At 48.8% G+C, this 13,073-nt stretch overlaps 5 protein-coding genes across 5 annotated transcripts; 3 read left to right on the forward strand and 2 right to left on the reverse strand.

The window, feature by feature from the left end:
• Positions 1 to 1,507: 1,507 nt before the first annotated feature.
• On the forward strand, positions 1,508 to 2,762 carry N7509_011911 (Carbohydrate-binding WSC subgroup; the record flags this gene model as incomplete). The annotated part of the gene is made up of 5 exons (XM_056636548.1): positions 1,508 to 1,616; positions 1,672 to 1,940; positions 2,203 to 2,413; positions 2,466 to 2,689; positions 2,745 to 2,762. The coding sequence occupies 5 exons, from the start codon at positions 1,508 to 1,510 to the stop codon at positions 2,760 to 2,762; spliced, it is 831 nt and encodes a 276-aa protein (XP_056482578.1).
• Positions 2,763 to 3,724: 962 nt separating this feature from the next.
• Positions 3,725 to 4,555, reverse strand: N7509_011912 (alpha/beta hydrolase; the record flags this gene model as incomplete). The annotated part of the gene is made up of 2 exons (XM_056636549.1): positions 3,725 to 4,057; positions 4,133 to 4,555. 2 exons carry the CDS (start codon positions 4,553 to 4,555, stop codon positions 3,725 to 3,727), a joined length of 756 nt encoding a protein of 251 aa, XP_056482579.1.
• A 397-nt stretch (positions 4,556 to 4,952) lies between these two features.
• On the reverse strand, positions 4,953 to 7,094 carry N7509_011913 (putative Melibiase subfamily; the record flags this gene model as incomplete). The annotated part of the gene is made up of 1 exon (XM_056636550.1): positions 4,953 to 7,094. One exon carries the CDS (start codon positions 7,092 to 7,094, stop codon positions 4,953 to 4,955), a length of 2,142 nt encoding a protein of 713 aa, XP_056482580.1.
• Positions 7,095 to 7,730: 636 nt separating this feature from the next.
• N7509_011914 (general substrate transporter) lies at positions 7,731 to 9,531 on the forward strand (the record flags this gene model as incomplete). The annotated part of the gene is made up of 3 exons (XM_056636551.1): positions 7,731 to 8,263; positions 8,334 to 9,256; positions 9,338 to 9,531. 3 exons carry the CDS (start codon positions 7,731 to 7,733, stop codon positions 9,529 to 9,531), a joined length of 1,650 nt encoding a protein of 549 aa, XP_056482581.1.
• A 1,726-nt stretch (positions 9,532 to 11,257) lies between these two features.
• Positions 11,258 to 13,035, forward strand: N7509_011915 (sugar porter family MFS transporter; the record flags this gene model as incomplete). Its single annotated transcript, XM_056636552.1, has 2 exons — positions 11,258 to 12,584; positions 12,644 to 13,035. 2 exons carry the CDS (start codon positions 11,258 to 11,260, stop codon positions 13,033 to 13,035), a joined length of 1,719 nt encoding a protein of 572 aa, XP_056482582.1.
• Between the last annotated feature and the right edge of the window lie 38 nt (positions 13,036 to 13,073).

The following is a 13,073-nucleotide window of genomic DNA, read 5'->3' on the forward strand; positions in this document are numbered from 1 at the left end:
GTGAGTCGACCGAAGCCAATCGATGACGACAGCGGAAGTACTTTTCCACCTGGTACTTTTTTTTTCCCCCTGCCGTTTCCTCCCTCCCTCCCCGAGAGGGTGCAGGCTCGGGTGGCTTGAAGGGACAGGGTTGATGGCAGGCTTAACTCCGAGCAGCACAAAAACAACATCGTTGAGAGAGAGAGAGAGAGAGAGTGTGTGTATGTCATATATGATATTACATGGTCCATACTCGTAGTAGATCAGCTCAGCCCAGCTCTCTGAAGGTGTCTCGAATGTGATGTGGCGGGGAGGGAAGTGGCTTTGGCGCAGCTTCTGAGACAGCAACCTCCCCACTCATTACGTAGGCTTCCTCTTTTCCCCCTCTCCTTTTCCTAACCCAGATTAGAAGGGTTGCACGGCAGTTACACCTAGAACTTTCTGTGAGTGTGACTAGGAGAGACTAGAAGAAACAAGCCAAGATACATGGCCATAGCCATAACTACAATCACCACCATACCATCAAGAAAAGAGCTCAAAATAGGCCAAGTATGAAGGGTGGAATGCCCTAAGAATTCCTCTCATTAAAGGATGAGCCAATGTAATGCCGGGCGGTGGAGCCAGTTCGCCAAAATTGGTATTTGGTTTACTCGGAAATCAACAATCACAACTGGCCGAGATACGAGTAATGTATACTCGTACTTCAACCGTCGCAGTGGAACAGAGTCCAGTCGAAACAAGTGGAGAAGGAAATGACAGTCAACCCGGTACTCGTAGACTCCTCGACTCTGAAAGAATCGATCGAAGAAGGTGAAGAACAGGTGAAGTGTGTACTCGTCCTCCGTACTTTCAGTAGTCCGTACGAGTACTCCGTACGAGTACTCCGTACTCCGTAATGATTTCCCAGTAATACCAGGACGTGCGCAAGTCAAAAAAGTATCCACTCAGCTAGCGGCATTGCCGGGATGTGCGCAACGTTGGCATTGGCATTGGTGCTGTGTGGACTCTCGGTGGACTCGGGGTGGACTCTGGGAGAGTTATTGCTGTTGCTGTTGCTGTGCTCTGCTCTGCTGTGAGGTCGGGCCCGTGACTCCCGCCCTTTCTCCTCTCCTCTCCTTCCCATCTTCATCGATCTCCAATATTCACTCCTCCTCCTTCGACTGCCGACCGGAGAGAGATGATGTTCCCTGGTTACTAACCCATCATTATCGTTTGGGCACCAGCAGGCAGACAGGCAGACAGGCAGACCTCGATTTCCTCCCGTCCCCTGACCACCCCGTACGTTGTATGGGTGATCGACACCTTTCCCATTGGTCGGCACACACTGCCCATTTCGAGTTTTTGATCCTATTCCCTTTTGCGAGTCGACAACCTTCGACTAGACAGGTCGGGTGGAATTGAGAAGTGGGAAAAATTCGACAAGAAAAAAACAAAAAAACAAAAAGAGAATACCAAAACATCGAATTTCTATCGAATCGACAAAAGACACCCACGAACGGCCACCTGTGACCAAATAGCCACAACCGCCATGAAGTTCTGGCATTTAGCCTCGGCTTTCGCCCTGCTGGCAAAGCCATTTGTGTTGGCTGATCTCGCCTACTGTGCCACCGACAATACTGGATCCGACTACGACGCAGGTAGGCTATATGAATGTCAGAGACGAAAGAGGGCTCTATACTGACTGGTGCATAGTCTCCGATACCTACCAATCAAATGGAGCCTGTGAGACGACTTGCGCTAGCTATGCTCTCGGTGTCCTTCAAGGGAAGAAGTGTTGGTGTACAAACGTTGTGCCCTCGAAATCTTCCCAAAAGGCTACGAGCAAGTGTGACACTGGCTGTCCTGGATATCCCGCCGACAGCTGTGGCAGTGCTGCAGATGGTGTCTTCGCCTACGTGAGCGCCGGAAGCAAAAAACCCACCAGCACTGAAGGTGGCTCTGGTGGAACTTCCACCACCTCGGTATGTGTCCCTTCCCCTTAGTTCCTGCAGAAAAACCCACTCGCCTGCCCGTCAAGTCGAAATACCCTTCTTGGTTCTCTGTCTGGTTCATATCCTGGGTTCTGTGCTCTTTTCACAGAAACAGCTCTCTTATTCTTTGTTGGGACAGGGAACCACTAGCGGTACATCGACAACCACCACATCCTCTCAAAATACTACTCTTGTATCGACCGGATACCCATAACGATGCCTTTACGTTTGATTTACTGACTTGTGATTTCAGACCAGCTCAACTTCCTCCACCACGACCACGGGCAACATCGTCAAGGAGACAACATCAGCCGGTGAAATCAAGACCATCACAGTTGCTGGGTCAAGCTCTACTGCCGGCGCGGATACATCCAATACACAGGCTAGCGACGAAAAATCTGGCCTCAGCGGTGGATCAATTGCCGGCATTGTCATCGGTGTCTTGGGAGGACTGGCCTTGCTTGGTGGCATGATCTTCTTGATCTTCTTTTATCGGAAGCGCGCTCGCTCGGCTAGCCCTGATTCCTAGCAACGCGGATATGGCAGACAACCGAACCAGTCAAGGATCCAGCTTCGTCAGAGGTGTTTTCCCCCAGGGTAGCGATGGCGCAGGGAACGGTCTCGGTCGCCAAAACACCTATACCGACAACCGTATGAAGAATGTCTACCAGGGTCACGCTTCCCGAGATAGCAGCGTCTCCCTGCAAGATAACGAGGACTACTCCCGCCCCGTCCTGCGTGTAAGTGATAGCTGATTGTCTCCTGGCTGAAACGATATCTAACATTCTTCCCCAGCTCGCTAACCCCGATTAAAACCGGCTCGATTTAACCTCTGGTTAATTCTCCAAACGTTCGCTTCCCCCTCGACATATCGATCTCCATTAATTCTGTTCGAATTCGCCGCAAACAGCTCCGTTATGATACCCAACTGTCACTTTGAATTATTTCCTTCCCATTCTATTACGGTGACAGTGGAGGACGACTGTGCCACTCGAGACGGAAGAATTTCGAAGAGCCGGGTCCCGACAACGCCATCTACCTGCAAACAACCCACCGATCCGAGCAAGAAGAGCACACGAAGGATCTTGGGAAGAAAAAACCAGAAAATTTATCAAAAAAAGGGTTATCAGGACACCGATGGTTTGCTGTCGAGATGAATTCATGAGCAACATACATTACCTTTTGCATACCTACCGGCTGCCGGCGCCAGCTCGTGTGATTTTCTTTTTGCCCCGAGTACATACATATCCTTTCTACCTCCAGTCACCAATCTGCGTCATACCTCAATTTCCTTGATTATCGTTTCCTCTAATTGTGAAGTGTCTCAACCCTCTTGTACCATTCAGCCAAATTCTGCTTTTATCTTAATTCACATGTCTAGGCTTCTCTGTGAGCTTGCTGCAAGGAATTGAATTTCAGCCGATCGTTAGACATGTTGTGCCCATGATCAACACTACTAGTAATTCCACCGTGGAGAAATTAAATTGGACCATTGCCAGTGATCGTCAGGTCGGATCTCACCTGTAGATCTGTAGATCTAGGATGCTTGGCGTTTGGTTTAGCCCGACCAATAATGCTTACTTTACGAGTCATATTTTCAGGCACGAACTTCAAGGTGGAGATGCTAGTATCTTTGGGGAAACTCGGGATTGACATGGCACGTAATGTGAGGCTCACGATCTCGTTGAGGGGTACGCAGTGCTACGAATATAGTGAACTTGATAGACCTCGGCTCCAGGAAGGGCCAACCGCCAAATCTAGAAATTCTCATTCCACTACCTGGCTGTCGCTGCAACCCTTTCGATTACAGCCAGCACATCTCTAGGCTTAGAAAGCTGAGGACAATGTCCCGAGTCTACTCTAACAATATCAAAACCACCCAAACGAGCCATCTGTTCTTGCCAGGCTGGAGGCACCGCCTGGTCCTTTTCGCAGAGAACATACGTTTTCGAGCAGCGAAATTCAGACTCAACATATCGAGGGTAGGTCTTGAGAGCCTTCGCTGACAGCTTCTTGAACAATGCGTCCCATTCAGCATCGGCCTCCTTGGGATCGAGCCCGGAGAAGAAAAGTGGCTTTGCACTTTCTTGGAGATGGGCAACGCCATCCTATGCATGTCAGCAATTGGTAATGCTTGCTGTGTTTCACTTTAACGAATGAAACAACCCCCGCATCTTTCTTACCTTGATAACCTGATAAGGCGGATTCGGAATCTCGTCTTCATTTCCCATAATATTCTTGCCAGGGACGGGGAACGCAAACCCCGCTAAACTGATGACGCCAACAATACCACCCTGCAAGCCTTGCTCAGCGCGTTCGGCCAAGGTAAGACCCTCCACAATCACAGAGGTGGGCATAGATCCATAGCTGTGCGAAACAATCACAGCTTTCCGTCCCTTATCTAGAAAAGGGATCAAGAGCTTTCGAACAGCCGCACCGTCATCGAAAAATGAGGTTTCGGGATCGACTTCATCCCCGCAAACGACCAGGTCGATGGAGATCACCTCGTAACCTTCGACCCGGAGAAGACCGATAATTTTTCGGTAGTGGATTGGTCGGTGAAAAGCGCCTGGGACGACGAAGATGACTGGTTTTTGGGATGCCATGATGCTAACTGTATACGAAGCATTTGAATTCGAAGAGTATTGTGTTTGTTTAAATCTCCGGTGTAATGTCGGAGTTGGCTTTTAAGTTGATGGAGGATTTGTAAGATTATTTCGGGGGCCTGAATCATTGGCTTTCGCGGTGCTTGCCTAAACGAGTAACTCAAGACAGTTTGTGGCTTTCGACGCTATCTTAGGGACGGGATCTTAGGCGGAGGAATGTCTTTGATACTAGAAAATTGATTCAAAAAAGTGCTGATTCATCGAAAATGTTCTCAGCAGCTAGAAACTGGCTATGTAGCTTATTGGCAATCTTCCGTAAGTACTTGGCGTTCCTTCATGGTCATTGGGCCATTGCCTAGATGCTGACCGAGATATCTCGCCAGAATATCATTATTCTCTATACTTGCTGGATCTTGAAGAGGCGAGCGCAAACCGTCTCAGGGACTCCTATACCTAGTATACCCGTAGTATAATCCCAAGTGGCCTGGGTTTCCAAGCGAGCTGGATAGAGTAGCTCCAGCTTGCTTTCTGGCCAGCCCTTTGCTGCATTGATAAAAATATCCTTCGTCGTAGGCCCTGCTCTGCGCCAAATAGCAACATAGACAGTTTTCTTGTCCTTTGCAACAAGGCCCAAAGATACCCAGTCGCTGCTCCATTTTGGGAACCCAAGAGGCCAGGTAGCATGTGCCGTTTTAACATCATCGCGTATCATCTTGTAAACAACCATGCCCTCTTTGACTAAACTCAGCTGCTCTGAGCTCATCTTGTCCACGCGACCGCTGAGATAGACACGCCCAAGGAGGCTGTTGACCACAGTCAGTGCGTTGATCTCATCGCTCCATCCTGGCTGGGGATAAGCCCAAGTTCCGCTCTGCTCTGGGGTAACTGCAGTTGGCATTGTTGCTGCGATAGCCGCATATAGTGCCGGGTCTTGCTGATCGCTGGTCGATTGAATAGAATGCACGGCTAGCATGGCGTAGTCAAGACGCTGTGCACCACTGGAACAGGTTTCGATGACGAGGCCGGGGTACTTATCAAGCTGAGAGCGTACCCAGGCAAGGTAAGCTCGTTGATGCTCAAGTTGTGCAGCCCGTGCGGCGGAGGGACCATCTACATCGGTTCCCTGCATCACCTGGATGTTGTAGTCAAATTTGAAGAACCCAACACGATAGTTCACGACAAGATTATGTATGACTGTATCCATCCAGGTTCGCACTTCGGGATGGCGGTAGTCAAGTTGGAAACGGCCCTTTTCAATTATACGATGGCCGTCTTCGTGGAAAAATGCCTCTTTGGGGAGACGGTCGCCAACAACACTTCGCACGCCCACTACCTCAGGCTCCAGCCAAAGTCCGGGAATGAGGCCTTTTTTTTGGATTGTATCCAAGAGTTTCTTAAAGCCCGACGGGAATCGTTTTTTCGAGGGCTCCCACAAGCCAACATCATCCCACCAGTCGCTATCGTCAGCGTACCAACCAGCGTCGATCACAAAGTACTCCGCACCCAGACTAGCAACAGGATCAAGAAGCGCTATGATCTTCTGCTCGTCTGGGTCTCCCATTAGACAGTTCATATAGTCATTGAAAATTATGGGAACCTTCTCCATATCATCATGTGGCCGCCGGATCTGCCGTCTATAGTCTGTGAGAGCAGCGAAAGCTGCCTCAACATCAGCACTAACGCGGCAGCAGGCAGTAGGGACCGAAGTAAAGCTTTGCCCAGGACTTAACAGCTTTTTCCAGCCGTGGTGCGCACCCGTCGGGCCACCAACAGCGAGGTATAGATTGTCCTTGTAGTCACCAATCTCCCACCGCCAGGATCCATTTGATTCTATCTGCCAAAGCCAGGTCTCGGTTTGATCTTTAGCATTGAGAATACCCATCGGAAGGTGAGAGCCGGTAGAATAAGAGCCGTGGGCGCTCAGACTAAAGGTAGCCTGGGAGCCGGTGTGACCCTCCTGAAGCTCACAGATGCCATTGTTATCGATTCCGAGCTCTGAAGGACTATACTCTTGCCATTGCGCTTCTCGAAACCAACTGTTGGTAGCGTACATGATTTTGTATTTGTCAAAACCCCGTGCCAAAGTATTTATCATGCCCCCAATAACGAAGGATGAAAGACCAGTGAGCATGACATTAGCGCTGTCCGACATATTGGTGACGGTCGTTTCGGATCTGACAACTGGTATACGGCCATAGATATGAAGTCGGGCAGTCACTTGGATTTCGGTGGCTTCGTCGCTGCATCTAGCTTCAAATATCTCGATTGGTCCATCTTTGTGGATTTCATGACAGTTGTACTTGAGTCTCATCGAGAGATAATTCCCAACCGAAGCTTTTGCAGTTTTGATATCTTTTGTTTGGCCTTCGCCAGCTAGCTTGACGCTAATCAGAGGTAGCTCTGCAGATTCAGAGGCTGGGCTTTTTGGTAAAGTGCCAGGGGGTAGGACGCGGCTCAGGCAAATGACGCCTTCTTCATTGACGACAAAATCGATGTTGAGGGCATCTGTGTGCCACTGAATAGTGTAAGGACGGTCCATTATGTCTGAGTATAATTCAAAACTGTTATAATCTGATCGTATAGTAGGACCAAGCTACAGGCGAGGGCAAGGTGCGGGGTGTTTCGATGCAGTAGGGAAAATTATACCCCTCTTCTCCTCTTCCTCGAAAATGTTTTAACCGGTCATGGGATCTCAAAATCGCAGGGATTTTATAGAATCGGACGCAAGGCTGAGATTACCCGGTGGTTGGCGTCTGGGGTAGCGGGGCCCGGAGAATCCGTCGGTGATCCTCCGATCATCCCCAGTTCATCTTCGAAGAGCTAAATTACGTAGAGCCAAGAGGTGGTAACACATATTTCCAACCGAACCAATAGTTTTGAATTATGAAGGGGCTCGAGAATTCTTGGAGAGACAAAGAGCTCTAGCTCGGATTGGAGGGATGTGACCAGCATTCCATTCCAGTTACGCCAAGGGTAGCCGGACCTTGATTTTGACAAAGAGATCTCGCGCTACCTGTGATAACTTTCAAATTTACCCGGATCCTCGAAGCATAAGTGATGGATCCTGAGCTGTACGATTAAGGTGTTAACACCCCGATACCACGCCCTGTCAGTCTCTATCCCCGCTACGACACTTCCAAGCGATAGATCCAAGCAAAACAAACGAAAATACTCAATGGAAGGAATAAACTGTGGCATTACGAAGAATGAGAAGATTCAAGAGTCTGATAGCAAGGATATTATCAAGATTACCGACGATTTGCTTGGAACTCGTGGGCAGTGGGAGGCTACGCTTGAAGATGCTCGTTCCGCCAATTCCCACGAACATTCTCTGAACGTCCGATTGGCTTTGAAAGCCTACCCGTGGGCTGTTTGCTGGTCCTTGATCATTTCACTTTCCATAATTATGGAGGGATACGACACTGCTCTCATCAATTCTCTATATGCATACCCATCTTATGCCCGTCGGTTCGGTGCTATCGACCCAGCCACTGGCACATACCAAATTCCCGCTAGATGGCAAAGTGCCATGAGCAGTGGATCTCAGGCTGGTGCAATTGCAGGCGCCCTTGCAAATGGATTTATTGTTCAACGTTTCGGCTTCAAGCCCGCATTTGCCCTTGGTGTTCTTCTTATGGCTTCGTTCGTCTTCATTTCATTTTTCGGAATGTCGGTTGGGCTTCAAACGGCAGGTCAGATCCTCTGCGGGTTAGTACTTTAGAACAGGAGGAAGCTGAATCTGTGCACAGTGAATGCTAATTGAAACTAAATATTTTAGTGTTCCTTGGGGCATCTTTGCAACAATTGGCCCTGCGTATGCCTCGGAGCTCTGCCCTCTGCGCCTTAGATCGTATCTCACGGCCTATACGAACTTGTGCTTTGCAACTGGGCAGTTTATAGCTGCTGGGGTGCTTCAGAGCTTTATCGAACAACAAGATGATTGGGCATGGCGCATAACCTTTGGACTTCAATGGATGTGGATTCCTATCCTTGGAATTGCAGCCTTCTTGATGCCTGAATCCCCTTGGCATCTTGTACGCAAGGGCAAATATGAAATGGCCGAAAAGAGTGTAATTCGGCTCATGGCAGAGCATGAGAAAATCCATTCCAAATCTTTGGTTGCTCTCATGATCCACACGAATGATCTCGAGCGCGCTGCTTCACAGGGAACATCGTACTGGGATTGCTTCAAAGGTGTTGACCTGCGTCGTACAGAAATTGCTGTTATCACATTCCTGGGCCAAATTTCCTGCGGAGCTCAGTTTGCCTACTCAGCTACCTATTTCTTCCAACAAGCTGGCCTCAGCTCTGAAGAAAGCTATAAGCTAAATCTTGGTGGCACTTCCATCGCATTCTTAGGAACAATCACTACATGGTTCCTTATGCGCCGCATTGGTCGTCGTATCCTTTACCTATCGGGTATGTCATGCATGGCGCTATGGCTTTTTATCATTGGAGTTCTCGCAGTCAATACTTCCAATCCAAATGTTAAGTGGGTCCAGTCAGTACTTTGCCTTATTTGGCTCTTGACATTTTCTCTCACTGTTGGACCAATCGGCTGGATTATACCAGCTGAGGTGTCATCTACTCGTTTGCGCTCCAAGACAATTGTTCTGGCTCGCAATGGCTACTACATGGCACAGATTCTCGCCAATGTGATACAGCCTTACATGATGAATCCTCTGGCCTGGAACTGGAAAGGTTTGAAGCCATTCGTTTTCATTTCAGAACCGAAAGTTGTTCCAACTTTCCTTATTGTCAATTAACTGATATAATAAATAGGAAAAACAGGATTTTTCTGGTTTGCCTTCGCCTCATTGACTGTCGTATGGGCTTTCTTCCGTATGCCTGAAACTAGAGATCGTTCCTACGAAGAGCTTGATCTTATGTTTATGGCCAAAATCTCCACCCGGCGATTCAAGAAGTATCATGTGGATGCTTACGAAAATGGAGAAAGCCGCATCCAAGAGACATAATCGGACCAGAATGTACTAATCGTGCTTGGATGGGTCTATATAACTAGTATGGAGGGACGGTGTCCGTCGTGATTAGCGATTGGGGGTTCGAACTTGAAGGTTGCTAAAACATTACTCTGGTTATTTAGTAATGCAAATCCTTTATAATCAACGAGTGTGATTTTGTTCTACATAATTGGAAAAAAAAGATCCGAGGTTTGGGGGCCAGGTAGAAAAGGTGGTTGGTCTGCCCTTTCTGTCAAGCATCACCCGCTTCGTTGGTCTTAGCTAGGACCCAATCACTTAGGTGGCTGCGAACAAGATGTTCGATTGGCCGTCACAAGAGACTAAGGCCCCCCTGTGTGTGATATGTTACAATGTCGATCAGGTTGCATCCCCTCAAACCGGAAGCACCGGCATTTGAAGGAGGTCGGCTAGCTGGCATGAAACTAGCTTTCCATCTTTTGGCCCCAAACAGAAACCATTGCCAGTCAAAAACCCCGGATTTGCCTCCCCAACATTTGCATGCACCTCACCGGTCATCTGGAACAGGTCAAGTGCTACGGAGTACTGAAAGAACGATCTCCGGACTTCGACCCCGTGGATGGAAAGGGACTAGCCGCGCGTCCTCCGCACTTCGGGGGCCGAATAGACGGGTGTTACCGACTGCCAGTGCCGATATTCACCCGGGGTACCACAGTCACACAAAATAAAAACGGCAAGCGCATAAAACAATAAGCCGTGTTCTCCTCATTCATGGAGTCTCCTGGGGCTAGTCCGCCTCATGACGGGTGGATGTACGTTCCAGAACACTACTATATCCGGCACTATTCTCCATCTAGCATAGACTCCCGAATCCGACAGAAAATGGCAGATGAATTGAACGACTCTTGAGTCTTCACCCCTCACCAAGCTAGAGTGAAAAGAAAACAAAGTCCGTTTCCGAAATACGATCCTAGCTTTCCAACCTTTGGGATCCACCTCGAGCGTCTAGAAATTTTCCTTCATTTTAATACTGGCACCCCGGCTCGGCAATGTTCCTGACTTCATTGTTCTTGTCCTTAGATTTTAGCAATGTTCAGTTCGCATCAACCAAAAATCAAACTGAAGGATTACTGGTGCATTGATTCAAATCTCCGCACCATGTCCATACGCCCGCATGCCCGTCAGCACTACAGAATCCCGAGCATGAGGGCCTAAGCGATTGCGGAATGATCCTGGTAGTTCTCGGGCACATGGCTAATCAAATCAAATACTTTGGTTGTGGCGTGCGGAAACGAGGCTTACTGGCTACATGGCTCGGTATAGGGGCGCCCAGCAAGCGCCCAGGGTTAGCCAGCATTGCTTCTCTACGACCACCAAAGCTTGGTGGCGTCTTCTAGTCCCATAGATCATGTAGATTTTGCTCTATGCTGGGGATATAGGCCTTCCGACTTGTGTATTCCCCCGAGCCTAACCCATAGTATCGTTAGCATGCTATCTTTTGGGACTAGCAGACAGGATTTCATGATTCAGAACCCTCGTCGCAAATTGACTGACTCGTACTATTGGCTCAGTGATGAGGAGCTAGTCCGTGGGTAACTTTAGCCTGGAGCACTTGATCAAAGAGGTCAAAAGTCACTGAGAAAGGGAGATGGGTATATAACATTGCTGAACTCCCACCCCAGAGATTCCCTTTCTGCTCGTTTTGATGACATACTATTCCATACCAACTTAATTTATCTTGTCTCTCTGTCTCTCTCAAAAGATGGCGGTCAGTCAGTCGGTGGTTGGCCGTAACAATGCGGAGAAGCCTCATGGCCTTGTCGGTATGCTGAAGAACCCCTATGTCTTCGCTACCTGTCTTTTTGCCTCTCTGGGCTGCACTATGTACGGATACGATCAAGGTGTGATGGGTCCCATTCTTGTGATGGAGAACTTCAAAAACCACTTCCCCTACTTTGAGAACTCTACAATTCAGGGTTGGTTGGTAGCGGCCTTAGAGCTGGGTGCATGGGCTGGTGCTCTGATTAATGGTGTTCTCGCCGATCGAATCTCCCGAAAGTACGCTATGATGGTGGCCGTCGTTATCTTCACATTGGGAACTGGTCTACAGGCTGGTGCCCAGACTCCAGCATACTTTTTTGCTGGCCGTATCATCGGTGGTGTCGGTATTGGTATGTTCAGCATGGTTATTCCTCTATACCAGGCCGAGATTGCCCCACCCGAATTGCGTGGATCTCTCGTCTCTCTGCAGCAACTTTCAATCACTATCGGAACTACCATTGCTTTCTGGTTGGACTATGGAATGCAGTATGTCGGCGGTGTTGCCTGCAACCCCGAAGGAATCGCCAACCCCTACCTCGCCGACGGTACCTACAATACGGCCCAAAACCATGGTCACACTTGCCTAGGTCAAAAGACCATCTCCTGGCGACTACCACTGGCATTGCAAATTGTCCCTGCCTGGATCCTGTTCTTTGGAATGTTCTTTTTCCCATTCTCCCCTCGCTGGCTCATGATGAAGCACCGAGATGAAGAAGCTCTTTCTTCTCTTTCAAAGCTCCGCCGGTTACCCGCCGCCGACCCAGTTGTTAGAGCCGAATTCCTCGAAATTAAGGCTGCTGTTATGTTCGACGAGGAGACTGAACGTGAAGCCGTTGGCTCCGGTGGGGCACTTGCTCCCTGGAAGGCATTGTTTGCCCCCAATATGATCAAGCGCCTCATGGTCGGTTGCTGTACCATGGTTTTCCAACAATTTACTGGTATCAATGCAGTCTTGTATTACGCACCCCAGATCTTCGGCAGTTTTGGCTTTTCTTCCACCAAGACAACCCTTCTGGCTACTGGTGTGACTGGTATTTTGCAGATCATCTTCACCTTGCCCTCTGTGCTGTGGTTGGATAAGTTTGGCCGCAAGACATTTTTGATTGTTGGTGCCGCCGGCATGTTCTTGTGTCACATTGTCGTTGCTATTGTCGAGGGTCTGTATGAAGATAAATGGAACCTGAACGAAGGGCTTGCAAAACCACAGGGATGGGTAGCAATCGCCTTTATTTGGCTCTTCGCCGTGAACTTCGCTTACTCTTGGGTACGTTGAATATTGATTCTAACCTTTGGGAATCGTCACTAATCAGTTTTCATCATTCTCTAGGTCCCGTTGCTTGGGTTTTGGCGCAGGAAATTTTCCCTAATAGCCAGCGTTCCCGTGGTGTAGCCATCGTTGCATCCACCAACTGGATGTTCAACTTTGTCATTGGATTGACGACTAAGGACATGTTGGGCACTATGAAATATGGTACTTACATTTTCTTTGCTGTCTTCAGTGGATTGGGTGGCCTATTTATCTGGAAATTTGCACCGGAAACCAAGGATAAGACTCTCGAAGAGCTGGACATCTTCTTTGGTAAAGGCATGGACAGTATTGCTGAGGCCGATCGTCTTCGCATGCAGAGAATCAACGAGACACTAGGCTTGGCTGGTGTAGAGAACCTTGAAGATCTGAAGAGAGAGAAGGAGATCACTGCGGAACAGGTCGAACTCTAAACTATTCAATTATGAACCAGGCTGGCATATAGTTGGAT

This window comes from Penicillium cosmopolitanum, assembly GCF_028827165.1.
Source record: "Penicillium cosmopolitanum strain IBT 29677 chromosome Unknown utg000011l:1.0-3548175.0:1.0-3550911.0, whole genome shotgun sequence".
NCBI lineage: Eukaryota > Fungi > Ascomycota > Eurotiomycetes > Eurotiales > Aspergillaceae > Penicillium > Penicillium cosmopolitanum.